At 47.4% G+C, this 27,841-nt stretch overlaps 1 protein-coding gene across 3 annotated transcripts in view; it reads right to left on the bottom strand.

The window, feature by feature from the left end:
* Positions 1–4,063: 4,063 nt before the first annotated feature.
* The window catches only part of Gfod2 (Gfo/Idh/MocA-like oxidoreductase domain containing 2), a 44,171-nt gene continuing 20,393 nt past the window's right edge, over positions 4,064–27,841 (bottom strand). The window contains exons 2-4 of one of the 3 annotated variants that reach the window (XM_029480955.2): positions 19,407–19,750; positions 12,811–12,930; positions 4,064–7,474 (exon numbers count right to left, since the gene is read on the bottom strand). In XM_029480955.2, coding sequence (XP_029336815.1) covers positions 6,576–7,474; positions 12,811–12,930; positions 19,407–19,665 — 1,278 coding nt within the window. In that variant the 5' untranslated portion in view covers positions 19,666–19,750 and the 3' untranslated portion in view covers positions 4,064–6,575. Of the gene's footprint in view, positions 7,475–12,734; positions 12,931–19,406; positions 19,751–27,841 lie in introns of those variants that run through there. The other 2 variants (XM_021170080.3, XM_085843622.1) reach the window with 2 other exon arrangements.

Raw genomic sequence — 27,841 nt, 5'->3', positions numbered from 1 at the left:
TTCCTGAGCACTACCAGACTTGAGTCAGAGAATATGTCTATTCACCCCAGATTGGGAGCCCAAGGCAGACCAAAGTACACAGACCACCAAAGTCCGACTCCGTGAAAGAATGGGTTTTAATGGGGTGACTTTTTTCTTCTTTTTTCGAGACAGGGTTTCTCTGTGTAGCCCTGGCTGTCCTGGAACTCACTCTGTAGACCAGGCTGGCCTTGAACTAAGGAATCTGCCTGCCTCTGCCTCCCAAATGCTGGGATTAAAGGTGTGCGCCACCACGCCCGACTTAATGGGGTGACTTGGGGGGGGCATAAATCACACAAAGACAGTTGCATCTCCAAAGCTCATCCTAGCATGAGTGAAAGCTGACAAAGATGGGAACCTAGAGCACACTGTGTAGTCTGAAGGTAGCGAAACAGGAAAGCAGAGTGTCCTGCCCAGGTACCTCACCTGGTCTAACCCTCTTCCAGGCAGTTTGCCAGCATTCTGCTTTGTCCCGGTGTCTGGCCTGGACCTGACAGTCTTTGGTGTGGCTCAGCTTTCTTTTTTTTTTTTTTTTTTTTTGGTTTTTCGAGACAGGGTTTCTCTGTATAGCCCTGGCTGTCCTGGAACTCACTTTGTAGACCAGGCTGGCCTCGAACTCAGAAATCCGCCTGCCTCTGCCTCCCGAGTGCTGGGATTAAAGGCGTGCGCCACCACGCCCGGCTCAGCTTTCTTCTGTCTGAAGGTTTCCTACTAACCAGGTGTGGTCTTGCATACCTGTAGCAGGTGAGCTAGACTTAGGCCTGACTTTGTGGAGGGCTGGAGAGACAGCTTTGGTTAAGGGTATTTGCTAAGCTGGGCAATGGTGGCACCTTTAATCCCAGCACTCGGGAGGCAGAGGCAGGCGGATTTCTGAGTTCGAGGCCAGCCTGGTCTACAAAGTGAGTTCCAGGACAGCCAGGGCTATACAGAGAAACCCTGTCTCAGAAAAAAAAAAAGAAAACAAACAAACAATTCACAATGCCTCATTCCTGTCTAACTCCTGTCCCAGGGGATCTAACACCCTTTCAACCTCTGCCTGCACCAGGCACATGCTGTAGTGTATACACATGCAGGCTGAACACTCACGTACATAAAATACTTTTTAAATACAGTTCTCTACTCATTGTCATAGAGCAGCCAGACTGCACTTTGCCCACAGATGGTCCCAGGTGATGGGCGGTGGTAAATGAATGCACTTTTTGGAGCTATGAGGCTTTCACTGGAGGATGGCTGCCTCACATGAGATAGCTCTCTGGAAAGAGCTGAGTGACTGATTTGTGGAGACAAGACTGTTGCTCCTCCAAAACCTTCAACATAGTTTTCCACATTAAATGCATTTCTTCCTGTCTTGAGCTAAGATCCTGGTGTCACTACTAACCCTGTTCCCTACAAGGGACTCTACCTTCTCTATTGAGAGGGTGAGCACCTGGGCCTGGAATTCAGATATCTCCGGGTAGGTCCCTCAAGTCCCCTGTGCCTGTGGTCTCTGACCTCACAGATTCATGCTGTAATCCTATTTTACCTAAAGTACTTGATGTCACTGTCACACAGAGTACCTGCACTCTCGATGTCTCTGTCCCTCTAGCATTTTGCTTTTACCTCAGGTGCTTTTTTTTTTTTTTTTTTTTTTTTTTTGGTTTTTTGAGACAGGGTTTCTCTGTATAGTCCTGGCTGTCCTGGAACTCACTTTGTAGACTAGGCTGGCCTCGAACTGAGAAATCCACCTGCCTCTCCCTCCTGATTGCTGGGATTAAAGGCATGCACCACGCCCGGCTGCTTTGAAACTCTTTAATGGCTTTGTGGAACTGCCTGATCAACCAAGCCTTTTTTTGCTTTCATTGTTTACATGGGTTCTCCCTGTCTACTATTCCTTTGTTCCTGCATCCTTCTACCTGGCTAGCACATGCATGACCCTGCTATACACCACACACACACTACACACATACCACACCACACCCTCTTTCAGCTAAATCAGAAAGCACTGCATTGCCCTGAATTTGTAGCACTTTTTATCCCACTCTTACTGTGAGTTCTGTATTTTCATTAGACTGTGCACCCCTAGATTATACATCATTGTGTCACCCCTACCTAGTGTGTGAGTGTGGGGGGTCCCATCAAAGGCTCAAAGGCCTCAAGGAATGGAGGCTAAAATAGAGGAAGCTACAGAGGTTGACAGGACCAGAGCAGCTAAAGACACCTAAAGACCACCACCTCATGCAGGGCCTCTGGTCACTGGATGGGGGTGATAGAGGCCATGGCAGAATGGACGTGCTCCACTTTCCTACCATCATTCCAGGCTGCTCCCTCCATTGCAAGTCTCTCTAGATGCTTTCTGGCCCACAGCAAGGTCACGGACAAGCTATAATGTCAGGACATTTGTCTCTCCATCTGTCTCCTGCAAATGATCACATCAGGTGATACTGTCTACCCGGGCCATGCAGACACAAGCTTGCCTACTGAGATGACCACTCATGATTTGGGATGTTTCAGAGCTAGACAACTGAGTTTGACTTCCTTATTTTATGACTTCAGTAGATGCCTGCAGATATAGCTTTATGGTAAACTCTGGGGTCCTGTCCTGTGCAGAGTTCTACAGCATGTATGAACCAAGGGACTCTTGTCTGTTGTAGCATGCATGACTCAAGCATACCAACATTTCTTCTTTCCATTCTCCAAGGCTGGAGCGGCAGGGATCTAGTACCGTGAAGACAGTTCATATTTATGCTTAGAGAACAATTCCTGAGGCCCAGTCCTGTACTTAGCAGGGTGCATAATGGGTGTGGTCTGCTTTTCTAGCATCTTTCCAACGCATCCAAGGGGACAAGCATTGCTATGGTTAGATGCTCATGGAGGGGCACGGATGAGACTGGGAGTGCCATTTAACCTAGGGAGAAGCAATACCTAGAGAAGCTTTGTTCCTGGAGAGCCTTTCTGGCCTGAGGTCACCCAGAGACAGAGCTGTCTGGGTGTGGAAGAGGCCCACAGGAGGGCTGCTTAGTGTAGTGGAAGCAGAGAACACGGCTAGGAGGGACTCAGGCTGCACAAGCATGAAGGAGTGTGAACAAGCGGGAGTCCTATGATAAACTACTGTAGCCTAAGAGACTTAAGTGGGAGGAAGGAGCCAAGCCCTACTGTAGCCTAGACTGAGGATAAAATGTATCTCTTTATGCTGAGAGTCACATCTTAGTTGCCTTGCAAAAGAGTATCATAATAATCGCCTCGCCCTTGCACATCTTGCTATCTGCTTCTGTACATGCACTGTGTTTAAAATGTGAAGAAAACAATTTCTTGCTAGAAGTCTGTAACCACGCAGACTATCAGTCACAAAGCCCCACCAATCAGAATGGCCAAAGGTGACACTGTACATCCAGCCAATATTGAGTGCCTGAGACAAGAGATCCGGGGATGACCGAGATAAGACAGCTGAGTTCTCTGTCACTCTAGTGCAGATTGGTTGTGTCTTGGGGGTCTGCTTCTCTCATAGTCTGACAGTGTTGAGTGGTTGCTTATGAAGCAAAGAACAAGGAATGAGCTGTGGTGAGAGGTTGGAAGCGGTTATCATGACTGTGTGAGTAAAAAGCCTAGATTTACTTGGAGGTCAAAGACCTTTTTTCAAATGGAAATTTTTAAAAATTATCATTTATTATATATAAGTACACTGTAGCTGTCTTCAGACACACCAAAAGAGGACATCAGACCTCATTACAGATGGTTGTGAGCCAGCCACCATGTGGTTGCTGGGATTTTGAACTCAGGACCTTCGGAAGAGCAGTCAGTGCTCTTAACCGCTGAGCCATCTTTCCAGTCCTTTGTAAAAATTTTTTTGTTTATTTTCATTTCATGTGTATTGTTTTCTTTTGCCAACACATAGGTCTGTGTGATGGTGTAGGATCCCCAGAACTGGAGTTATAGTCAATTGTGAGCTGCCATGTAGGTGCTGGGAATTGAACGCAGGACCTCTGGAAGAACAGCCGGTGCTCTTAACCACTGAACCATCTCTCCAGCCGCCCGCTCCCCGCCCCCCCCCCCCCCCTCTGGACAGGCATTTTGGAAATTCTCATCTGGTTGGGATATATCAAAGGGCTAACTCAGAAGAAACTTCTACCTAAAAGCTGCTGCCTTCTTCCAGGAGGGGGCGCTGCAGGACAAGTCTAGAACTAGTTTGGCTCACTCGCTCAGGGGCTCTCACCATCTGGGCCATAAAGGCTCCACTCAGCTCACTCTTAGTGACTGCAAGTTCTTGTTCCAAGGAGGTGGAAAGTTGTCAGGGGTCTGGATCTAGACTCTGAGAGGTGCCCTCAAAGTCCCTGTGTCTTCATAATAGTAGTCCCGCCCCATGTCTACTTACCCCCTCTTCCAGCACTGGGAGGCGTTCTCTGAGCACAAACCTCTCTAAAACCTACCCACCATTTCCAAGTCAGCAAAAAAACACTTTTCACAGGTACAGCTTTGGTCTTCATGGACATCCTCAACTTAGGCGGGATCTTGGCATATTAAATATTCAAGGACAGCTGGAGCTGAGCGGAGTGGGCTAGAAATGGCCAGTCTTGTTAGCTTCCCGAGGGTGGGCACTGTGCAGCGCCTTTGTAGTTCAAGCCAGGCTGAATGTTGCTGCAGAAAGTCAATGAATGCCTAGGTTTCTGAGAGAAGATTCCCCAGTGTTGGAATAAGGGCACTTTAAGGTTAGGAGCTAAAGTCCCGACCTAGTAACTTTGCCTCTGCTTCCCCTGGTCAGAGACAATGGGCATAGATTTTGTTTTCTTTTGAGACATGTTCTTGCTACATAGACCAGGCTAGCCTTAAACATGATTTACTCTGGAGGGCCAGCACAGCAATAACATTCCAACCTTACTTTGCCTCACAGAGACGATGTTTGAAATCAGGGCAGCACGGGGACATAGGTCCGATGGTTTCTATAAGTCAGGCCAAGAGGAAGAGGAAGAGGAAGGCCTCCCCAGGCCTTTTTGGCAAGGAGCCCGGATGAGGAGGAAAACAAGAAAGAACAGGCTTCACTGAGACGTCATAATCCAGCAGATGACAAGGGAAACAAAAGGGGGAGAATCCTCCACCTTCAAGTCCCCACCCAGCTCCGACCTGTCCCAGTTAATAAGCACAGCTGGTGGCTGGCTGGCTGACTCAAGTAGTGCCAGTTAAACCTGTTCTAAAGGGTGGCACAGGTCCCTTCCTCCTTAAGCTCCTCCCGAGGGCTCTCCTGGAGCCAGCCACACCATAGCTTCCATAACAGAACCCCGGGGCTGGAGATGGCTTAGCAGTTAAAGGTTCAGTTCCCAGCATCCACTTGCACTGGGAAATCTGATGCCATCTTCTGGCCTCTTTGGGCACCTGCACTCATGAGATCACACAAACATAGATACACATACAGACACATAAATATATAATAAATCTTTTAAAAAATAAAAAGAGCCGGGCATGGTGGCACATGCTTTTAATCCCAGCACTTGGGAGGCAAAGGCAGGTGGATTTCTGAGTTCAAGGCCAGCCTGGTCTACAGAGTGAGTTCCAGGACAGCCAGGGCTACACAGAGAACCCCTGTCCCGGAAAAAACAAACAAACAAACAAATAAATAAATGGATAGATAGGTAGATACTTGGGTAGATAGATAGATAGGTAAAATAAAATAAAATAAAAAGAACCTCTCATGATATCCAGGCTAGGGGACCCCAGGATCTCATCCTGTCTTCTGGGAATGGCAGGTTTGGCAGCAGCCTAACAGGGAGCCTCATATCCTCTCTGCTGCAGATATTTGAAGAGTTTTTGGGAGCCATAAGCTCATAGCTGCTCTGGAGCCCGTGAAGAAGGGAGAACAACAGATCTACAGCCATAAACAAGCCTTCCATTATTAAAGAAATCCAACCCCAAACAAACGACCACACACCATGATGTCAGTTCTTTTCTGACTTATTTACTGACATTTCTCAGATGTTCTACAGTTCCCTTTTGTCTTCTCTCTGCCAAGTCGCCCCCCCCCCCCAGAGTTATGTATAACACAGAAACCTCCTTTTCTCTTGGAAGGGCTTGCAAGGGGGATGAAAGGATCAGATCGCATGGGAGGGTGGGGGAAGATCCCTAAGGGATGACCTGTCACCGCCTTCTCCAGTCCTGAGATGCCCTGGTCCACGACAGGCAAGGCTTCTTGCCATCTACCCTAAGGACTCAACCAAGCTAGTTCCTTGTTGGGTTTTCTCATCCTGTGAGACCACAACTCAGCCTGAAGAGCCCATGTTGATCTTCGTTGGCCCTGCTCACTGGCAGAACCACAAGGGGCCAGGCTACAGCTCTATCCTGCACATACTGCTAGCCTAAGCTACGACAGCAGGTGCGTTCGCTGCCTGGCAAGTCTGAGGAATCAATGATGGATGGTTGGATGGATGGATGGATGGGTGGGTGTTTTCCTTGGCCACCTTCAGTTGGCTCCTAACCCTGCCCCAAGCTGATTTATTAAACAAACGACACCGCGTCTCTGCTACAGCCAATCCCAGCTCCCAGTGCCCTCCCTGGATCCTCTGGCCCTTGGGAGGAAGCGCGCGTGTGCAGGTTCACAGGTTGTTCCGCTGTAGTGTTTCACTTAGATTCTGGTTGGCATCTGGCTCCTCTGCCAACATCTCTACAGTCTCCCACTCCCCAGACCGGCTGGACCTTTTAATAGCATCTACCACACTCTGCATATACAGTCCGTCCTCGAATGAGGCAGCCATAGAGACAGGGGTGCGGTCCCAGGTACGGCGATCCCCCTGCCCCTGGAAGGACTGACGCAAGGCCTGAACCATATAGACCATACCTTTCAAGTAAAGCAGTGGGACATCCTGGGGACCTTGCTCAGGGAGCCCTGCGCCCACAGCCAGAGAGTCTCTCACCAGCAGCTCCTCCTGTGCAGCAGAGTTCTTCTGCCCATAAAGGTCAGCTCCCCGGGCAACAAGGCGCCCTGCGGAGCCCACTACCATGACCTCATGCACAAAGGCACCTGGCATGTTGAAGTTGAGGGTCACTGTGCTGCATACCCCGCCACCCATGAGCATCTGGAAAAAACAGAAGTCATCACTGGTGACATGGCGGATGCCACGAATGGTGGCATTCTGCCTCACAAAGGTCTTGAGGAGCCCGTGCACCTTCTCGGCTTTCTGGCCAGTCAAGTGGGTCAACAGGTCCACGATATAGGTACCCATGGTGTGCAGGCCCCCGCCCCCCATAAGCTCGTCACAGATCCAGCCATAGCTGGGGCTGAGCAGGCTTCCGGAGTAGATGCGAGCGTCGCAGATCATCACGGCGCCCACGTAGTGCTCTGCAATGAGTTGTTTCATGCGCACGAAGGCAGGCAGGAAGCGCAGAACGTTCCCCACCAAGCTCATCAGCTGTGGGTAGTAGCGAGATGCGGTCACCATCCGGAAGGCGTCCATGGATGTCGCTGCCTTCTCACATACAACGTTCTTCCCAATTCCTATGACAAAAGACAATGAGAATATTTCAAAGTTCCTTGGGGGCGGGGAGAAACAATCTTTTGTTTGGTTTTGTTGTTGTTGCTTTGGTTTTTTGAGACAGGGTTTCTTTGTTTAGCCCTCTTTCCTGGAACTCACTCTATAGACCAGGCTGGTCTCGAACTCTGAAATCCGCCTGTGTCAGCCTCCCAAGTGCTGGGATTAAAGGCATGCACCGCCACTGCCGGGCTTGTTCATTTTTGAGGCAAGTTTCTCTAGGTAGCTTTGGCTATTCTAGAACTCGCTCTGTAGACCAGGCTAGCCTTGAACTCAGAGATATGCCTGTCCCTGCCCCCCAGGTGCTGAGATTAAAGGTATGCACCATCACCACACAATTTCTCAAATCCGATAAGGTGGGATATACCTATAATCTCAGCATTTGGGGTGGGAGTGAGGGTGGAGGCAGGAAGATTGCCTAACATTCAGTCTACACACACACCCCTCCGAGGTAGATGACCTAGGAATGTTGCTTATAGAAACAGGTGATCTGGAACAGAGCGCATTGAAAAAGTCTCCGTAACTGCAAGAGGAAGTCCTTTCAGTAGTGTGGTGGGTACTGGGATGGCCAGGACCAAGGGAGGCCTGACAGGGGAGTTCCTGGGACTAACAGAGCAGGGACAAAGGGCATGCAGAGAGGGGGATGCACCTATGTCAAGACTTTAAGGCAGGGAATTTAACATCCTGGGTGCATACCAGGTGTCATGGTTTGAATATGCTTGGCCCAGGGAGTGGCACTATTAGGAGGTGTGGCCTGGTTGGAGTAGGTGTGTCACTGTGGGCGTGGGCTTAAGACCCTCACTCACCCTAGCTGCATGGAAGTCAGTTTTCTGCTGCAGCCTTCAGGTGAAGATGTAAGAACTCTCAGCTCTGCCTGCCCCATGCCTGCCTGGAAGCTGCCACGCTCCCACTTTAATGAAAATGGACTGAACCTCTGAACCTGTAAGCCAGTCCCAGTTAAATGTCCTTTATAAGACTTGCCTTAGCCGGGGGGTGGGGGGGGGGGTGGGGGGTGGGGGGAGTGGCGCACCCCTTTAATTCCAGCATTTGGGAGTCAGAGGCTGGCGGATTTCTGAGTTCGAGGCCAGCCTGGTCTACAAAGTGAGTTCCAGGACAGCCAGGGCTACACAGAGAAACCCTGTCTCGAAAAATAAATAAATAAATAAAATAAGACTTGCCTTGGTCATGGTGTCTATTCACAGCAGTAAAACCCTAACTAAGACACCAGGACACAGAGCCAGAGAGACTACGTGGTATTTAAAGTGATCTGGGAAAGTAGCCAGACAACATCCACCATTCCCTCCCAAGACATTCTAGGGGGAAGTTCAATCCAAAATGGGGATCTGGAGAGCCCTTTCCTCAAATCTCCCCATCTAAATTCCCTGGGTCAAAAAAAAAATTCACTGAAGGCACCTCAATCATGCCACTTTTAGGAAGATTTTGTGTCTGTATGGTGTATGCAAATGTATATATGCTTGAATGTGGAGCTCGTATGGAGCTGGGTCACATAATGCATGCCCACGGAGGCCATAGGGTAACATCAGCTGTCTTCTAACACTTTCCTTTCCTTTTTTTTTTTTTTTTTGGAGACATTATCTCCATATATAATTATGTAGCCACATCTGGCCTGGAACTCACTCTGTAGACCAGGCTAGCCTCCCAGAGCTCCTCCTGCCTTTGCCTCCTGAGTGTGGAGATTCTAGGCATGTACCTGCACACCAGGCCACGTTATTTTTGAGCACCGTCTCTCACTGGATTTGGATACACTGGCGGCCAGCAAGTCCCCTATCTCTAGGACATCTGACACGTGCTGCTGCGCCCTGCTTTATGTGGGTGCTAGAAATGCTGGGAACCCTGGCTCAGGCTCTCAGGGCCAGCCCTTTCCCCCAGCCCTCATACATCCAACTTTCAATACACCCTGTGGAGTCCATCATCAAGCTACACCCAGTGTCTAAGCCGTCCTGACCACCACTCTCTTCATTCAGGTGGCTACTGTTCTGTTTTTCCCGGATTATACCAACAGTCATTTCTTGGAAGATGAGCCAAGAGTTCAAGGCCACACTCAGCTATCCCAAAGGTCACGTATTGGTCTCTGCTTCTGCTGTGGCACCACAGACAGCTTGTTATAGTTTGCATCCTGACATTCTTCATAGTCCATGAGTCAAAGGTTTGGTCCCCGACACTTGGTGTTCCCGGGAAAGGAAACCTCTGGACAGAAGCAAGGCCACTGGAGGCTGTGCCTTTGTGCCAGCTACTGAGTTCCTGGCCATTTATTTCCCTATTCTTTCTCTGTGCCTCCCCACTGCCAGGACGAAGTCAGCTTTGCTCCTACGCTGGATCAGGTGGCTCAGACCTGCCATCATAGCAACTGGAGGTTGAAACGGAAGGGCCATGATGAGCTTGAGGCCAGCCACGGCTACAGAGTGAGAGCCTGTTTCTAACAGACACACTGAACAGCCTTGTCCTACCACATGCTCTTTGCCTTTCTCATCTACCCCACAAGGTCCCAGAGAAGACGTAGTTATCACCATGGCTAAATGGCTAAAACCTCCAGCAAAGCAAACCTTTCCCCTTGAACTCACAGAGAGGCCCCTGCCTGCTGCCTCCCGAGTGCTGGAATTATGTTCTGACACTTCCCTGCGAGCCCTTCCTTTCCTTTGTATATCTCAAATATTTTGTTCTAGTGATGGGAATCTAACACAAAACTTAATATGGTTTTCAGATTAACTTCTCCCCCCCAAAAAAACCCTTTCCAATGGATTTATATCTTAATCAGAACAAAAGTCAAAGTCCTGGCAGCAAGCATGGTTAACACATGCCTGTAATTCCAGCGGTTGGGAGTCAGTGACAGGGGGACTATGCGTTGGAGGCCAGCCTTGACTACACCAAAAGGCCTTGTTTTAAAAAGAATTAGGGCTGGCAAGATGGCTCAGTGGGGGCTTGGGGGAAGCGCTTGCTATATAAGCTGATGACTTAAGTACAATAGCTAGATTCTATGGTAGGAAGGAAGAACTGACTGCAGGAAGTTTGCTGAACCACCCACCATGTACTCTGTGGCACGCATATGCGCGCGCACACACACACACACACACTCATACATACACATACACAGACACAAACACACACAAACACCCTATATATACATATACAATAATAAACCCAGCATGCTCTAGGGTCAATCCCCAGGCACTGAAAAACCACAAAATAGTATTAGTGGCCCTACTGAGAGGACCTTGATTACTGACCAGAGACCCTTCCAACCTTTTCCTTTAGCTCTTTTCCCTACCACGGTCCTTCCTCTATTCACCCTTTACTGGCCACCCTGGAGATGGCGCAGCCATGCTCAAGAGCCTTGTGGTCAGAGAGAGGCAATGATTATTAGCATCAAAGAGAGGACAGGACAGGTAGATCAAACACCATCACAACCAGGGAAGTCTTGAGAGGGACGCCTTCAAAGTTCCTGATTCTGATGGAAGCCCATCTTCAACAGCTTGTGCTCCTGGGCGCACAAGAGCCATCCAGAGGACCTACCTGGTTCCATAGGTGCTGCGTGGTTTGAGGCACAGCTCCAAACCTTGATGTCCCTGTCCTGGGCCCTTACTGTAGCCCACACCACTCTAGGTGTGCAGATCTACAAGAGCCCTGCCGTTCGCAACTTTGGTTTACACACGCTTTCTGAGTGTCTTTGGGTGAGATAAAGACTGGGTGAAGATGACTTCCAGTGGTTCGCTACTGGGCACAGCTTGTCCTGATGGAAGGAGTCTGTCCATAGAATCCATGCTGCCCACAGGCTCAGCATGGTCATCTTTCCCCACAAACACTGGCTACCACTGACTATAAATCTTGTAGCAAAAAAAAAAAAAAAAAAAGAAAAGAAAAAAGCTCTCTTAAGCTCTTACCTCTTATTCTCATCTCTAGCTCTCCTTCTCCCTTCCCTCCACATGGCCATGGCTGGCCTCTCTCTTTCTACCTTCTCTTTCTCTCTGCCTTTCTACAATAAAGCTGTAGAAGAAGAAGGAGGAGGAAGAGGAGGAGGAGGAGAAAAGAAAAGAAAAAATACACATGACTGATGTCTCCAGTCTGCCAAATAGCCAAAAAGTGCCATGTATTAGTGATAAACTTGAGCACCAGGGCCAGAAATTTCTGTCATCAAAAATGTTCTCACTTCACACTGGATGACTGGCATCCCCTGTCGATGTGTGTGCGTTTTGTGTGGGTTTGGCTTTTTGCCTTCTTTTTTTTCTTTTTAACTGTAAAATGAGTCAACCCACCCCCTGGGTAAGATGACTGAATTAACTGAGGTAGCGAAGGTAAGGCACCTGGCTCGGTACAACCGTCAGTGGCTCACTTTTGCCTTCATCACAGCAGAGGATGAACCAGCGCACTAGAGCAGAAGGGCCTCCTCTAACTCAAACTTTTAAGATTCATCAATGCTTGGTGGTGCACGCCTTTAGTCCCAGCACTTGGGAGGCAGAGGCAGGTGGATTTCTGAGTTTGAGGCCAGCCTGGTCTACAAAGTGAGTTCCAGGACAGCCAGGGCTTCAGAGAAACCCTGTCTTGAAAAACCAAACCAAACCAAACCAAACCAAAAAAACAACAAAAAAGATTCATCAATGCTACTGTTAGCATTCCAAGCTCCACCCTACAGTTACCTGGCAACAGCTAGGTGTGTATATGTACTATAAAAGGGGATGCTTGCCCCCTCTTTCTCCCTCCCCCACTCACTCTTACCTTTTCTCTTCCCTTCCCCCCTCTCTCCATGTGCTCACTTTTCTGTGCCTCTGCTACCTTCTTAATTCCCCTCCCCATGCCCTGAATGAACTGTTCTCTGGTCCCTCAGCATGGGACCGAGGAGGCACACCTTGCCCCATACCTGACTACACCTCCATAGAAAACATACCTTCTCTCCCCTTCATCTTTTTTTGTTGTTGTTGTTGTTGTTTTTCGAGACAGGGATTCTCTTTATAGCTCTGGCTGTCCTGGAGCTCACTTTGTAGACCAGGCTGGCCTCGGACTCAGAAATCCGCCTGCCTCTGCCACCTGAGTGTTGGGATTAAAGGCGTGCGCGACCACGCCCGGCTTCCCCTTCATCTTTTTATAAACACATCGGCTACAGTTTCCAGGCAAAGAGTTTCTGTGTTTACTATTTTGAAATGCTTTTCCTTTTTTGGGGAGAGCATGGGGCTTGAGATAAGGTCTTACTCTGACAGCTACCTTCAAACTTACCTCCCAAGCACCCTGACCCTTGAGCAGTCCACAGAACAGTTATCATCAACACATAATGGAGCCTCAGGATGCTGACCCTTTCTGCTACAGCAAGGAGCACCCGTAGAATATGGCGTCACTACGTCCAGTGATGTCAGGCCAGGATCCCCTTCCATTTCCTGCTCTTCTCCAGACAACTGAAGCTTCACAACAGGTGCTGGCAGGATAACAAGACAATAGCTCGCTAGCTCACTGTCACATGGCGGGGCACGGAACAGCATGCCCAGGGCAGGGGCCAGGCTTTTGCACAAGGGCCCTGTAGGAGGGAAAGGAGTCCCCAGCTGCTATTACCCCATCTCTGGAGTCTCTCCAATGCTCTCCCACGGTTGCAATGTCTAGGGACGATTGCCATTTGGCTGTTAAACACATGTGGCTGACCAGTGAGGTATAATTAGGTTCTTAGACACAAAAGCCACTGAGAGTGGCAGTTCTGCCCACCCAGGAGCTTCTTATTATACTAACACTCTGCTCAGCTTGTGACAATCACTAAAAGGTGGGAAAGTGAAGTGATTTTGGGAGAGAATAGGGGCAAAACCCCATTCTCAGCATGCCCAACAGAAGAGCTTTTGAACACAGAACCCAGGAGTCTTATTAGCATGGAAAGCATAAGTGTTCCAATGTAATCAGGCTCCTATAGGCTAACCATGCAAACACACTTCAACTTTCCATTAGACTTGGGTCATCTTGAAATACATGCGTATATAAGTTTATTTGGCTCTCCTAGGAAGTCAAAAGAGGCATTACTGAGTGAAAACTGCTGCTTGCTTCCTGCTAGCAGGAGACAGAGTCCCTGAGAACTGTTGCAATGCTGTGGTTGAACCCAGGGCCTCCAGCAGGCTCAGTCCATACTCTGAGCTTTACCCCCAGTCCCCGTGAGTACTTTTTATCCCAGGTTTTCTGAAGGGGAAACACATTCCAGTTTGCCAGCCTCTATCTAGCTACAGCTTCCTTAATAAGGCCCACAGGAGCTGCCCTGGTCCTCCTCAAAACTCCTTCTTTCCTTAGTAACACACTGTAAGAAGTGGGGTTCATAGGCTGGGCTCTGGACACCTGCATTTTTCCAATCTCTGTTGAGAGGTCGGAGAGTACATGATTCATACCGTAGGGTGGGCAGGGAGCCCAAGAAGGGCTCATGTGTTATGTTTAATAAAATCCTGGGAGATACAGTTAACAAAATGTTTTTTTTTTTTTGTTTTTTTTTTTTTGTTTTTTTTGAGACAGGGTTTCTCTATAAAGCCCTGGCTGTCCTGGAACTCCGTTTGTAGACCTGGCTGGCCTCAAACTCAGAAATCCGCCTGCCTCTGCCTCTGCCTCCCAAGTGCTGGGATTAAAGGCGTGCGCCACCATGCTCAGCTAACAAAATGTTTTTATTCACCACCATTGTATGTGTTTGGCCATGTATGTGTACGCGTGAGTGTATGTGTCTATATAGTATGTGTGGTACGTGTGCCTTGGTGTATGTGCAGAGGCCAGAGGACAACCCTGTGGTGGAGTTGGTTCTCTCCTCTTATCTTTATGTGGGCTCTGGCGATTGGACCCAGGTTACCAAGCTTGCACGGCAAGAGCCGTTACCCACGGAGCTGTGTCAATACCTCCCACTTTCCTTTTTTAATTAAAAAGGTTTTATGGAGCTGGAGCAATGGCTGGCTTAGTGGTTAGAGCACTTGCTTCTCTTGCAGAGGACCTGGGTTCAGTTCCCGGCACCTACGTGGAGTTCACAAACATCTGCAATGCCAGTTCCAGAGGACTCAGCTCCCTCTTCTGGCCTCCTCAGATTCCAGGCAAGCATGTGGTATTCATACGAAATACTCAGGAAATAAAAGTACATTTTTGTTTTATTTTTCTGAGACAAGATGATCTCTCTGCATAGTTCTGGCCGTCCTGAAACTCACTATGTAGACCAGGCTAGCTTCAAACTCACAGACAGCCTGCTTCTGCCTCCTGAGCACTGGGATTAAAGGTGTGCACCACCATGCCTGGCTTGACTACTTGAAACTTTTGAAAACCAGCAGAGCAGGCACTCACTCCAGTCACAGGTCCGTATCAGCTCTCTGTCCACCAGCAAAATGGACCACATGGGTAGAAACGGTAAATGTCTTATTTACCCAGGACGTCAGGTCCTGGGCCAAGCATTGGGGAAACAGAGTATCCGTCATGGGCTTAGCTTGAAGACTCACACTTCAGGGGTTCAAATGACCACATAAGAAAATGTAGACTGCACAGCAGGAATCTGGTCTGACCTGAGTCCAGGGAGGCTTGCTTTCTTTCTTCTCTCTCTCTCTTTCTTCCTTTCTTTTCTTCTCTCTCTCTCTTTCTTTCTTTCTTTTTGTATATGATTTGGATTTTTATTCAAGTAAGAAAGTGTAGGTTAAACATTTCATCTAAGTCATTTCTTTTTTTTTCCCCTCAGGGAGTCTTTCTAAGGAACTGAAGTTCTTGTGATTAAATTATCTGGGTCAGTCTACTTGAGAAAGCAATCTTTTATTATCATAATAGCCCATGAGAAAAGAATCAGTGAACTTAATGTGTGTGTATAAAGTATATATAGACATGCATATTTAATTTTAATTAACTTTATAACCTTTATTATTTAACAACAAAAGTCTTTTAAATAAAACAAACACATCAAAGTTAACCAGAGCTAGTCTGTATCTATAGCTCAGTGAATTTCTATAAAATTAATGTAGCCATTCTGAACTTCAGGCTGGATGTTGCAGTTTCACTATGGAATATATCTTATGCACTTATCCATCACCGAATATGAAGCATCCATGGCAGACTTACACCTAGAAGAACAGTTATCTTCTCACCCTCTTTTATAACTCGGACTGGGGAGCTGGCTCGCTGGGGTCTGCTTGAGGACTTACTGAATTTGGAAACCGTGTAAAAAACCTGGCGTAGTGGCATGTACAAATAACCTCAATGTTTAGGGCCGGGGGAATAGAGACAGACAGACAGAGCCCACGGGTTTACTGGCTGGCCAGTCCAGCTGAAATGGTCAACTCTAGGTTCAGTGTCTCAAAAAAAAAAAAAGTAGATAGGGCTGGAGAGCTGATTCAGTGTTTAAAAATGCCTACCGTTCTTGTAGAAGACCCAAGTTCGAGTCCCAGCATCCACACTGGGCAGCTCATTGTGGGTTATGTGGGGCTCCTTGGGCACCTGCCTGCACTCACATGTACCCCTCTACACAAAATTAGAAATAAAGTTACCCAATATCAACCTCTAGCCTTCATCTGTATCACGAAAGGTACATACATTCCTACACACAATATGTGCAAACGTATACTACAAACATAAGATCAAGAAAATACTCTAACAAAAAGGAAAAGCAATTTTGCCTACATCCCAAGACCTAAGTTATGAAGTTATTGTATCTTAAATTCCTCGGCCTCAGCTCCATTTCTGTCTTTTGTTTGGGGCACTGGGGACGGACCTCAAAGCCTCATGCAGACTAACTCTATCTACCCCTGAGTTATACCTCTGTGCTCCAAGGGGCCTCAGATTCAAAGGAAAACTTTGAGGAGTCAGTTGAATTCCACCATGTGGGTTCAAGGCATCAGACTCAGCTCTCAGCCTTGGCAGCAAGCACCTTTACCCACCAAGCCATCTCATTGGTCCTTTTCTCTCTCTCTCTTTGGTTTTTTTTTTTTTTTTTTTTTTTTGAGACAGGGTTTCTCTGTGTAGCCCTGGCTGTCCTGGAACTCACTCTGTAGACCAGGCTGGCCTCGAACTCAGAAATCTCTACCTACCTCTGCCTCCCAAGTGCTGGGATTAAAGGCGTGCACCACCACCGCCCAGCTTCTCTTCTCTTTTCTTTTTCCTTTTCTTTACTAAACACAAATTTTCATATGTTCTAGGCTGTCCTTGAACTCGTATCGGAGCCAAAAATGATTCCTGCCCTACTGCCTAAATGCTAGGACTAAATCTTGAGGTTTTGTCTTTTACTGTTTATTTTAGTGCTAAGTGCAGGCCCCCAACACATAGTCGGCTCGTAGCCCCTGTGACCCTGCCCCAAATTATTTCTGATTGGTGAGGAAAGATGCCAACAGCCAATAGCTGGGCAGAAGAGACATAGGTGGGGGTTTAGGTTTCCTAAGCTTGGGGGTGGGGGGAGGAGGAGGAGAAGGAGGAGGAGAATGATAGAAGGAAGGAGCGATTGCCATGGGTTAGCTGAACCATAAAAACATGGCCCCGAGGGCTAGCCAATTGGAGTTAAGAGCAGCCCAGATGAAACATATTAAGTAGTAAGTAATAACTCGGGGTATCGATAGGAAAGTAGATTCTAATATCACAGAGGCTAGGCAGCTGCCCAGCTCTTGTGCTGATTAAAGCTTATTGTAAATATAAAGGCTGTGTGTGGCTTTTTAATCCAGGAACTTAATAAACCAAAGGCAGGGTAGAAACCCTGGGCCAGGATTTAAAATTCCTACAACATATACCACCACCCGAGTGGGTTAAGTCTTCCGTAGTTCTTGAGACTGAATCCTGGTTTTCATATATGCAGGCAAACACTCTACCAACTGAACTATACCCCAGCCCTTCAGTTTCTTTCATTGACAACAAAGACAATTGGGTCTGTGACCCTTCAGCCACAGTTTGCAGCAAACCACCCAGGAAGTTTGCCCAGAGAGAGTGGTACCCACCCCAGAGAGGCAGGAAATCTGAGGTGCTTGAGAAATTACACTTCTATCCCAGGTGACATTGCTTCTTTGGTGGTGCTGTGCAGGGACCCTTGCAGGGCAGGGTGGAGTGTGGGGTATGGTGTGTGGGGTGGGTTGTACCACACCAGACAAGTCTGCGGGTGCTGGACTGGACACTGCTCGGGGCACCAGCAAGCCTCACTGTTCTTTTACTTCAAGTCTTGAAAGCTAGAGGCTACGGTTCTAACAGACATGGGAAGGAGGAATGGTGAAAACCTGGACCTGTGTCACATATGTCACATACCTGCAAGTCTGTGTCAGCACTGTGTGCCTCACACTGCTGTCTTCACCAAACCCTGTGTCTGTCATAGGCTCACCACATTATATTCCAGCCCACGAGACATGCTTAGGTAGATGGAAGCTTCAGGGAACTGAAAATTTCTCTTGTGCTCCAGGTCTAAAGGAGCTGAGCTAAAGTTAGATTGTTCCAACAGCTACCGCCTAAGCGACTGTCTCATCTTCCTCGAATTCTAAAGGGACTGCAGTTACAGCGCTTAGATCCTTAATTAACAACAACAGTAACACAAAGAAAAATAGCAAGAGAGACAGATCCTGTAACAGGAGAAGAGAAGAGAAGAGAAGAGAAGAGAAGAGAAGAGAAGAGAAGAGAAGAGAAGAGAAGAGAAGAGACGAAACAAGACAAGACGAGACGCCAGGATCAGTGGCACATACATAATCCTAGCACTCAGAAGGGTGAGGCAGGAGTGTGAGTTGGGGGATAGCCGGAGCTACAAAGTAAACTCTTATTTCAAGATATATATGATGAAAAGAAGAACCTGCCTATAGTTCACAGGCAAGATGAACTCACGAGGAACCTGAAGAACAGCTCACCAGGTCACACCCAGTCAGGTTCCCAGGCCCACAGTTTCCCAGGAGAGAGGACATGTGAGCAGGCTGTTCTGTGGTGTGTGTCAGGAAAGCCAGGCCTGCCAGAGCGCCTTCCTGCTGTCTGGCAATACCAGATTGCAGTTTGCCAGGAAGGGTGGTGCTCATTACAGCCAAGGGCTGACAAAGCACGGGAAGCGGGAGCCTTCTAGACCACCTCCTCTCCTTCCTGTGGTGCTGCGTGCTACAGCAGGACAGAACAAACACATCCATCACATCTGAGGGTCCGGGGGACCGGGGGAGTGCTGACCTCTCTGCAGCAGGCTGGACAGTGAAGGAGGGCAGCCGTCTCTAGCTCCTTGATGGGCTGAGCTTCTGCCCCGAGGGTTAGTGGTGACTAGGGAGCAGAGAGGGCTAGTGGTGACTAGGGCACAGAGAGGGTTAGTGGTGACTAGGGAGCAGAGAGGGTTAGTGGTGACTAGGGAGCAGAGAGGGCTAGTGGTGACTAGGGCGCAGAGAGGGTTAGTGGTGACTAGGGAGCAGAGAGGGTTAGTGGTGACTAGGGAGCAGAGAGGGCTAGTGGTGACTAGGGAGCAGAGAGGGCTAGTGGTGACTAGGGAGCAGAGAGGGTTAGTGGTGACTAGGGAGCAGAGAGGGCTAGTGGTGACTAGGGAGCAGAGAGGGCTAGTGGTGACTAGGGCGCAGAGAGGGTTAGTGGTGACTAGGGAGCAGAGAGGGTTAGTGGTGACTAGGGCACAGAGAGGGTTAGTGGTGACTAGGGCACAGAGAGGGTTAGTGGTGACTAGGGAGCAGAGAGGGTTAGTGGTGACTAGGGCACAGAGAGGGCTAGTGGTGACTAGGGCACAGAGAGGGTTAGTGGTGACTAGGGCACAGAGAGGGTTAGTGGTGACTAGGGAGCAGAGAGGGTTAGAGCTTTTAGAATCTCCAGCATGTTCTTCCCCACCTCTGACCCAGCGATATCCCAGAGCACCACTACCCGCAGATGCAGACAAAGAAGAAATGGCCAGGCCTAGGAGAGGGCGATGCACTGTGGAGGACTGCCCAGAGGAGGAAACACAGTCTGCTGCTGTAGCCTGAAGGTGCATACCTAGAGCCTTCACGGATATCTGCCGGGTGAGCGGAGGTGGGATGTTGATGCAGACCAGGTCTACGTCTTGATGCAGCAAGACGTCGTCCGTGCGGCTGGTGTAGAAGGTGATGTTCATCTCCTCGGCCAGCTGCTTTGCCTCTTCCTCGGTCTTCCCCCACAGGGCCTCCACGGTGAAGCCCTCTGCCCTCAGCAGTGGGACCAGGACCCGGGCTGAGCTGCCAGTCCCGAACACACCCACTCCTGGGAGCAACTTCATCCTGGCCTCTGCTCAAGCACTCATGTCCTTACAAGGGTCCCCGGGATGCAGCTGACCGTCCCGTCATCCTGATCAAACATGGCTCCTAAAACAGAAATGAACTGGTCAGCGGCAGAGATTACACTCAGAGGAGCCTAGATTCTAAGGCAATTTGGAAGCAACAAGTTCTCTGTCCCCGAAACACAAATAAAGTGTTTTTCCAAAATAAAAAGCTGAAAAATCTTGTTCCTGGCACACTGGAGACCACAGTCACCTACTGGACACAGAGAAAACAAGTAAACTATGAAAAATAGGGTCAAATCCTTCTTCTACCTAACCCTGGTCAAGTGATTTAGCCTTCAAGGCTTCAACCACAAAATAAAGATCTTTAGACTTCCTTTTTCTAAAAAGCGTTGTGTGTGTGTGTGTGTGTGCCCCTGAGTATACAGGGTTTGAGACTCCAAATCAAAAACACAAAAAGAAATGGTTCTCTTTTCCTTTTTTGCAAACAGATGTTCACCCTGGAGTACTTGGAAGTCCAAGGAAGGAGTATTGTATGCGTAAGGCCAGCCTGGTCAATGAACAAGAGTCTGTCTCAAAAAAAAGCTGAAAAAAAATATTTAAAAACAAAACAAAACAGAGGGGGCTGGAGAGATGGCTCAGTGGTTAAGAGCACTGACTGATCTTCCAGAGGTCCTGAGTTCAACTCCCAGCAACCACATGGTGGCTCACAACCATCTGTAATGGGATCTGTTGCCCTCTTCTAGTGTGTCTGAAGACAGCTACACTGTAGTCATATAAATAAAAAACTAAAAAAAAAAAAAAAATAGAAAAATGAAGCCAAGCATGGTGATGCCCATCTGTAATAGCACTCAGGAGGCAGAGGCGAGTGGATCTCTGTGAGGTCAAGGCTAGCCTGGTGTACGGACTGAGCTCCAGGACAGCCAGGGCTATGGAGAAACCCTGTCTCACAAAACAAAACAAACACAAAGACTGAAAACCAGGGTAGCTAGTAAAAGTGATCCGTCAGATAAATAACCCTGGAGCCACTAAAACCGTGAGGTACGGAGACCTCAACCACCTACCTGAAAGACATTCACCACACACTGACCAGAAGGGAGATCCCAGGCCACAGGGCAGCCCTGCAGCGTCCTGTACTCCTGGACAGTACGTCCATGTCTCTGTGAACCACTGACGTGAGCACTGCATAGGCAGCTGGCCATTCCAGAGTCTTCGGTATCTTCTGTTTTGTTTCTTTATGTGTGTCATTAGGATATTTAGTTATTTCCTTTTTGTAGACAGGGTCTTGTGTATCCTTGTGTGGCCCCAACCTATGAACCACACCTTGTTTTAGGTGCTCGGGACTGAACCCAGGGCTTCATAAATGCCAGGCAAAGCTTTCTACCAAATGAAGCACAGTCTCTGCCTTGTTTTGGTCTCTGTGTGTCTATCTCAGCTTTCCTAGAGCTGCTGTCATAGGTGTGTGCCCTGAAGTGTAGCAACAGCATTCATCCCTTTGTAAATTTTTTTTTTTTTTGAGACAGCATTTCTCTGTATAGCCCTGGCTGTCCTGGAACTCACTTTGTAGACCAGGTTGGGTTCAAACTCAGAAATCTGCCTGCCTCTGCCTCCCGAGTGCTGGGATTAAAGGCATGCGCCACCACGCCCAGCCCCTTTTTTAATTTAATTTTTATTTTATGTACATTGGTGCTTTGTGTTTTGCCTGCACGCATGTCTGTGTGGATGCTGGGAATTGAAACCGGGTCCTTTGGAAGAGCAGCTGTGCTCTTAACTGCTGAGCCATCTCTCCAGCCCCCGTGCTCATCTTTATCTATGTTTGGCCTAACATCACTGTAAAAGCTCTGTGTGTGTGTGTGTGTGTGTGTGTGTGTGTGTGTGTGTGTGTGTGTGTGAGAGAGAGAGAGAGAGAGAGAGAGAGAGAGAGAGAGAAGAGCAAAGTACAACGATATATATGTTTGAAAATGCTATAAGTTACCCCATTATTTTGTATGCTAAAAGGGAAAAAAGATTTGTTGTCAGGTATGAATAGAGATTAGTTTTTCTTTTTCCAACTCCATGGAAAATATGTTGAGATGCACTGTTTTCTGTTTGCTGGTTTTCTTTTTCTTTTTCTTTTTTTTCTTTTTTTTTTTGGGAGGCCACAGACGGGAAGCAGAGAGCAATAAAATCTTTTTTTTTTTTTTTTTTGAGACAGGGTTTCCCTGTGTGGCTCAGGCTGTCCTGGAACTCAGTCTCGGTCTACAGACCAAGCTGGCCTCGGATTCAGAGATCTGCCTGCTTCTGTCTCCTAAGTGATGGGATCAAAGGCATATGCCATCATTGCCCAGCAAAACCTTTTTTTCCCTTTCGACAGGATCTCATGTATTTCGGGCTAGCCTCTAACTCACCGTGCAGCTGAAGATACCGTGAACTCCTAACTCTGCAATTTGTACCTACCAAATGCACTCCCACAACCAGCTCAAAGTTATATGTTGTTCTGAGTTTAAAATGTTTATTATTAAGTGTGTCTGAGCGTAGACATGCACCTATCAAGGCGTACATGTAGAGGTCAGAAAGTAATTTCTGGGAGTCAGTTCTCTCCACCATGGAGTCTGAGAGCCAAACTTAGGTCGGACATCAGCCTAGTGCAGCAGCAGGCGCCTATGTCCACTGAGCCATCTCACTTGCCCAAAGTTCCATTTTCAATAACCAACGGAACTACTGATATCTAATATTCAGAAGCAGCCAAAGCAAGCAAACAGGTAAGTAAATAGTGGGGACTATGGAGATAGCTCAAGGGTAAGAATGCTTGCATTATAAACATGAAGACCTGAATTCAAATCCTCAACACCTATATAGAAAGCCAGCTATGGCTTTGTATGCCTGAAAGCCCAGCATTTGGGATACAGAGACAGGTGGTTCCCAAGAGCTTGCTGGCCAGACAGCCTAGTCAAAATGGTAGCTTCTGGTTTGGTGCAGGTCCCAAGGGAATAAGGTAAAGAGTAATTATGTGGCCACCTGGTGTATTTCTCTGGCCTCCATGCCCACATACACAGATGTGGGCACCTACACTCTTACATGCATGGGCCATACCCTCCTATACACAAATCAAACAAAAGAACAGCTGTGTGGGAGCTAACTCCCAAGGTCTAACTCCCAAGCTAATATGCATGGTATAACTGATAATCAGTATTAGTCTGTCTTTAAGGCCATAAAATCTTCTCCAAAAAGTTGAGAAAACAGAAGCTCAGAGGGACTTTTCCAACATCCCATGGGTGGCTGTGAGCAACAGACCTACCGCATGCGGTGGGAAAACTTCCCCAGGTCATTAGCTTTCCTGTAACCACCAAAGTTACTGTGTAACATGTACACTCAGAGCAGCTCAACTCATCCTTAGTGATCAGCGTGAGCCAGTAAGTTCCTTCCCTTATCAGACTCACCTCTTGTCCCCGATCTACCACTTGGCCAACACAAATCTGTTGATGTATCACATCTTTGTGGGAAGTTTAACTGGGGGCTGTGGGGTGATTAGTCTGAAAGGTAGGCAGGAGCCAGCATGGGTGGCATCAAATGGTAGTCTAAGGACTAGGCTCAATTCTCCTGGTCTGCCCTTGCTGCCCCAGACTTCTGAAGGCCAATCTCTAAGGAGTGAGCCCCCAGGACTTCAGGCTTCTGTGTGAGTCACTAGAGGAGTCTGAGAACAGGGAGGCCAAGGCACTTGTCCTCTGATCTCTCTTTTCTTTCTTCCTTCCTTTCTTCCTTTCTTTCTTTCTTTCTTTCTTTCTTTCTTTCTTTCTTTCTTTCTTTCTTTCTTTCTCTCTTTCTCTCTCTCTCTCTCTTTTAATAATGTGGTATTTTCTATTTAGTTACATTTTTTTTTAAGATTCATTTATTATTATATAGAAGTACACCATAGCTGTCTTCAGACATATCAGAAGAGGGCATCAGATCTCATTACAGATGGTTGTGAGCCACCATGTGGTTGCTGGGATTTGAACTCAGGACCTTCAGAAGAGCAGTCAGTGCTCTTAACGCCTAAGCATCTCTCTAGCCCCTGATCTCTCTTTTCAAAGATGTGGTTCTAGTAGGATTTATGTTCTATGACTAAGGTCCACATCTCGACTAAGTCTCCTATGGGGACTCTATTGAGGATCCTGTTCCTTGCCCATGGCTTTTGCTGGGTTCTAGTCACACCCACTTTCCCTCCATTGCACCCAGGGCAGGAGCATGACCAGGTCCTTGACAGTCTCTTGGAGCTCCACCTTCCATTATAGGGCCACTTGGCTGTTCATGGAATTACAATCTTCTCATTCAATGTTTCTTATTAACTTCTGAGTATAGAGGTTGTTTCCTGTAATCAGCTATGTTTCACTGACTTCCTTTTTAAAGGTGGCACCAAGAAGATAGACACTTAGCCGGGCGGTGGTGGCGCACGCCTTTAATCCCAGCACTTGGGAGGCAGAGGCAGGTGGATTTCTGAGTTCGAGGCCAGCCTGGTATACAGAGTGAGTTCCAGGACAGCCAGGACTATACAGAAAAAAAAAAAAAAAAAAAAAAAAAAAAAAAAAACAAAAACAAAAAACAAAAACCAAAAAGAACAAACCCCAGAAGACAAGGAAAGGCTGGGGATCTGGCTAAGTCAGCAAAGCACTTGCCACAAAAGCCTAAGGATCTGTGGTTGGATCCCTAGTATCCCACAAAAGCCAGGGCTTTTCATAAGTGGTAGCACATACCCATCAGTCAAGAAAGAACAACCCCTGGAGCTTCCTGGACAGCCAGTCTAGCTGAATCCGAATGTTCTAGGTTCAGCGGAGGGGCTGGGGAGATGGCTCAGTGGTTAAAGTACTTGTTACATAAGCAGGAATTCAGATCTACAGAACCAGTGTAAATGCCTGGTGGGCATGGCCATCTACCATTCTGGGCTTGGAAGGTGGAGACCGGATCTCCAGAGTAAGCTGGGTAGCTAGACCAAACATATCAGTGAGCTCTGTGTTTGACTGAGAGACCTCACTCAAAGCATAAGATGGAGAGTGATGGTGGAAGACCTCCACTATCAACCCCAAGCACATACATGTACCCACACACATCCATGTAGCACATACATGCACCCACGCATCCATGTAGCACATACATGTACCCACACATCCATGTAGAAAAGACAACAAAACAAAAGGTGGAGGAGGGGTGTGCAAGATGGTTCGGCAGGTAAAGGCTCTCACCACTAAGCCTACAGACTTCAGTCTGATCCCTAGAGCTCACACAATAGAAGACAACCAATTCCCACACATTGACCTCCACCTCCACACTTGAGTCATGGCATATGCATACTTATACATATATGTGTACATGTCTTAGTTAGGACGACTATTGCTGTGTTGAAATGCCATAATCAAAGCCCTTTAAGGAGAAAAGGGTTGGTTTCACTCACAGTTCCATAGAACAGTTCATTACGGAAATGGCCATCTTACCAAAAGCAATCTATAGATTCAATACAATTCCCATCAAAATCCTAATATAATGCTTTATATACCTTGAAAGAACAATAATCAACTTCATACAGAAACAAAACAAAACCCAAGAGAGAGGGACGGAGGAGTGGATAGGGGGTTTTCTGAGGGGAAACCAGGAAAGGGGACAAAATTTGAAATGTAAATAAAGTAAATATCTAATTAAAAAAAAAAAAAAACCCAGGAGGGCTAAGACAATCCTGTACAACAGGAAAATTTCTGGTATTACTATCCCTGATTTCAAGCTGTTCTGCAGAGCAATAGTAATAAGAACTGCATGATATTAGTATAGAAAAGAGACAAGCTAATCACTGGAATGGAAGCATACACCCCAAAATAAACCCACCCACCCATGACACTTGATTTTTGACAAGGAAGCCAAAATTATACAATAGAAAGAAGAAAGCATCTTCAGCAAATGGCGCTGGTCTAACTGGCTGTTTACATGTAGAAGAATGCAAACAGATCTGTATGTATCACCTTGCATAAAATTCATATCCAAGTAGATTAAAGGCCTCAGCATAAAACCAGATACACTAAACCTGATAGACGAGAAAGTGGAAACTCTCCATTTCTCTACAGAGGAAACTCTAGTGGCTAAGAAGCACTTAAAGAAATGTTCACCATCATTAGCCACCAGAGAAATGCAAATCAAAATGACTCTGAGATTCCATCTTATACCTGTCAGGATGGCTAAGATCAAAAGCTCAAGAGACAGCCCGTGCTGACAAGGATGTGGAACAAGGAGAACACTCTTCCATTGCTGGTGGGAGTGCAAATTTGTACAGCCACTTTGGAAATCAATTTGGTGGTTTCTCAGAAAAGTGGGAATAGATCTACCTCAAGACCCAGCTATACCACTGCTGGGCATATACCCAAAGGATGCTCCACCATAGCACAAGGACACTTGCTCAACTATGTTCATAGCAGCTTTATTCATAATAGTCAGAAACTGGAAACAATCTAGGTGATCCTCAACCAAAGATGGATAAAGAACACCCAAGATAAAATTTGCAAAACACAAGAAAATCAAGAAGAGGGAAGACCAATGGGTGGATACTTCATTCCTCCTTAGAATAGGGAACAAAATACCCATGAAAGGAGTTACAGAAACAAAGTTTGTCTCTAAGATGAAAGGATGGACTATCCAGAATACCCCACCCGGGGATCCATCCCATAATCAGCCACCAAACCCAGACACTATTGCATATGCCAGAAAGATTTTGCTGAAGGAACCCTGTTATAGCTGTCGTATGAGGCTATGTGCCTGGCAAATACAGAAGCGGATGCTCACAGTCATCTATATAATGGAACAGCGGGCCCCCAATGGAGAAGCTAGAGAAAGCACCTAAGAAGCTGAAGGAGTCTGCAATCCTATAGATGAATCAACATTATGAACTAACCAGTACCCCCAGAGCTCGTGTCTCTAGCTGCATATGTATCAGAAGATGGCCTAGTCGGCCATCAGTGGGAAGAGAGGCCCCTTGGTATTGCAAACTTTATATGTCCCAGTACAGGGAAATGCCAGGGACAAGAAGTGGGAGTGGGTGGGTAGGAGAGCGGGGTAGAGGGAGGGCATAGGGAACTTTCGGGATAGCATTTGAAATGTATATAAAGAAAATATCTAATAAAAAAATTGGTATTGCTAAGTGAAAAAAAAAAAAGAAAAAGAAAAGAAAATGTGATAATCTACCCAATGGACTATTACTCAGCTTTTGAAAAACAATGACATCATGAAATTTGCTGGCAAATGGATGGAACTAGAAACTGTGTGAGGTAACCCAGACCCAGAAAGACAAACATGGTATGTACTCACTTATAAATGCATATTAGCAGTAAAGGATAACCATGCTAAAATCAACAGACCCAAAGAAGCTAACTAACAGGAGGGTTCAACGAGCGATGCACGAATCTCAGAGAAGGGGAGATAGACTAGACACTGCGGGTGGACCAAGGGGTGGGGGTGGGGGGAAGGAGTTGGGTAGGGAGGGAGTGGAGATAGGAACAGGATGGATCAGGTTTGGGGAGGATGGAGGGAGAGAGTATTAGGCGAAACAGGAATGGGAGGGGACATCTCTGGGACAAGCTAGAAACCTAGGGCAATGGAAGCTCGCAGGACTATGAGGGTGATCCTAGCTAAGACTCCTACAGATGAGAGATATGGAGCCTGAACCAACTGTCTTCTGTAACCAGGCAAGACTTCCAATGGAAGGTTCAGGACACCAACCCAGACACAAAACCTTCAACCTACAGTTTGCTCTGCCTACAAGATGTGCAAGGGTAAAGATGGAGCAGAAATTGAAGGAAGGGTCAACAACGACTGGTCCAGCTTGAGACACATGCCATGAGAGGAAGCCCCTCCCTAACCCTATACTAGCTAGCAGTCAGGAGCCTAGCACAACCATCATCAGAGAGGCTTCACCCAGCAATGGATGGGAACAGAAGCAGTGACCCACAGCCAAATACTAGGCAGAGCTTGGGGAATCCTGTGGAAGAGGAGGAGGGAGGATTGAAGGAGTCAAAGGGGCCAAGGACACCACAGGAAAACCTACAGAATTAACTAACCTGTAGCCATAGGGGCTCACAGAGGCTCAACTGCCAACCTGAGAACATGCATAGGACTGACCTAGGCCCTCTGCACATATGTAACCACTGTGTAACCTGATCTTCATGTGGGACTCCTAAAGTGG

Source organism: Mus caroli, unplaced genomic scaffold (genome assembly GCF_978045245.1).
Source record: "Mus caroli unplaced genomic scaffold, Mus_caroli_1 scaffold_10, whole genome shotgun sequence".
Classification (NCBI taxonomy): Eukaryota; Metazoa; Chordata; class Mammalia; order Rodentia; family Muridae; genus Mus; species Mus caroli.
The sequence above is the reverse complement of the archived record's forward strand: the minus strand, read 5'-3'. Positions and strand labels throughout refer to the sequence as shown.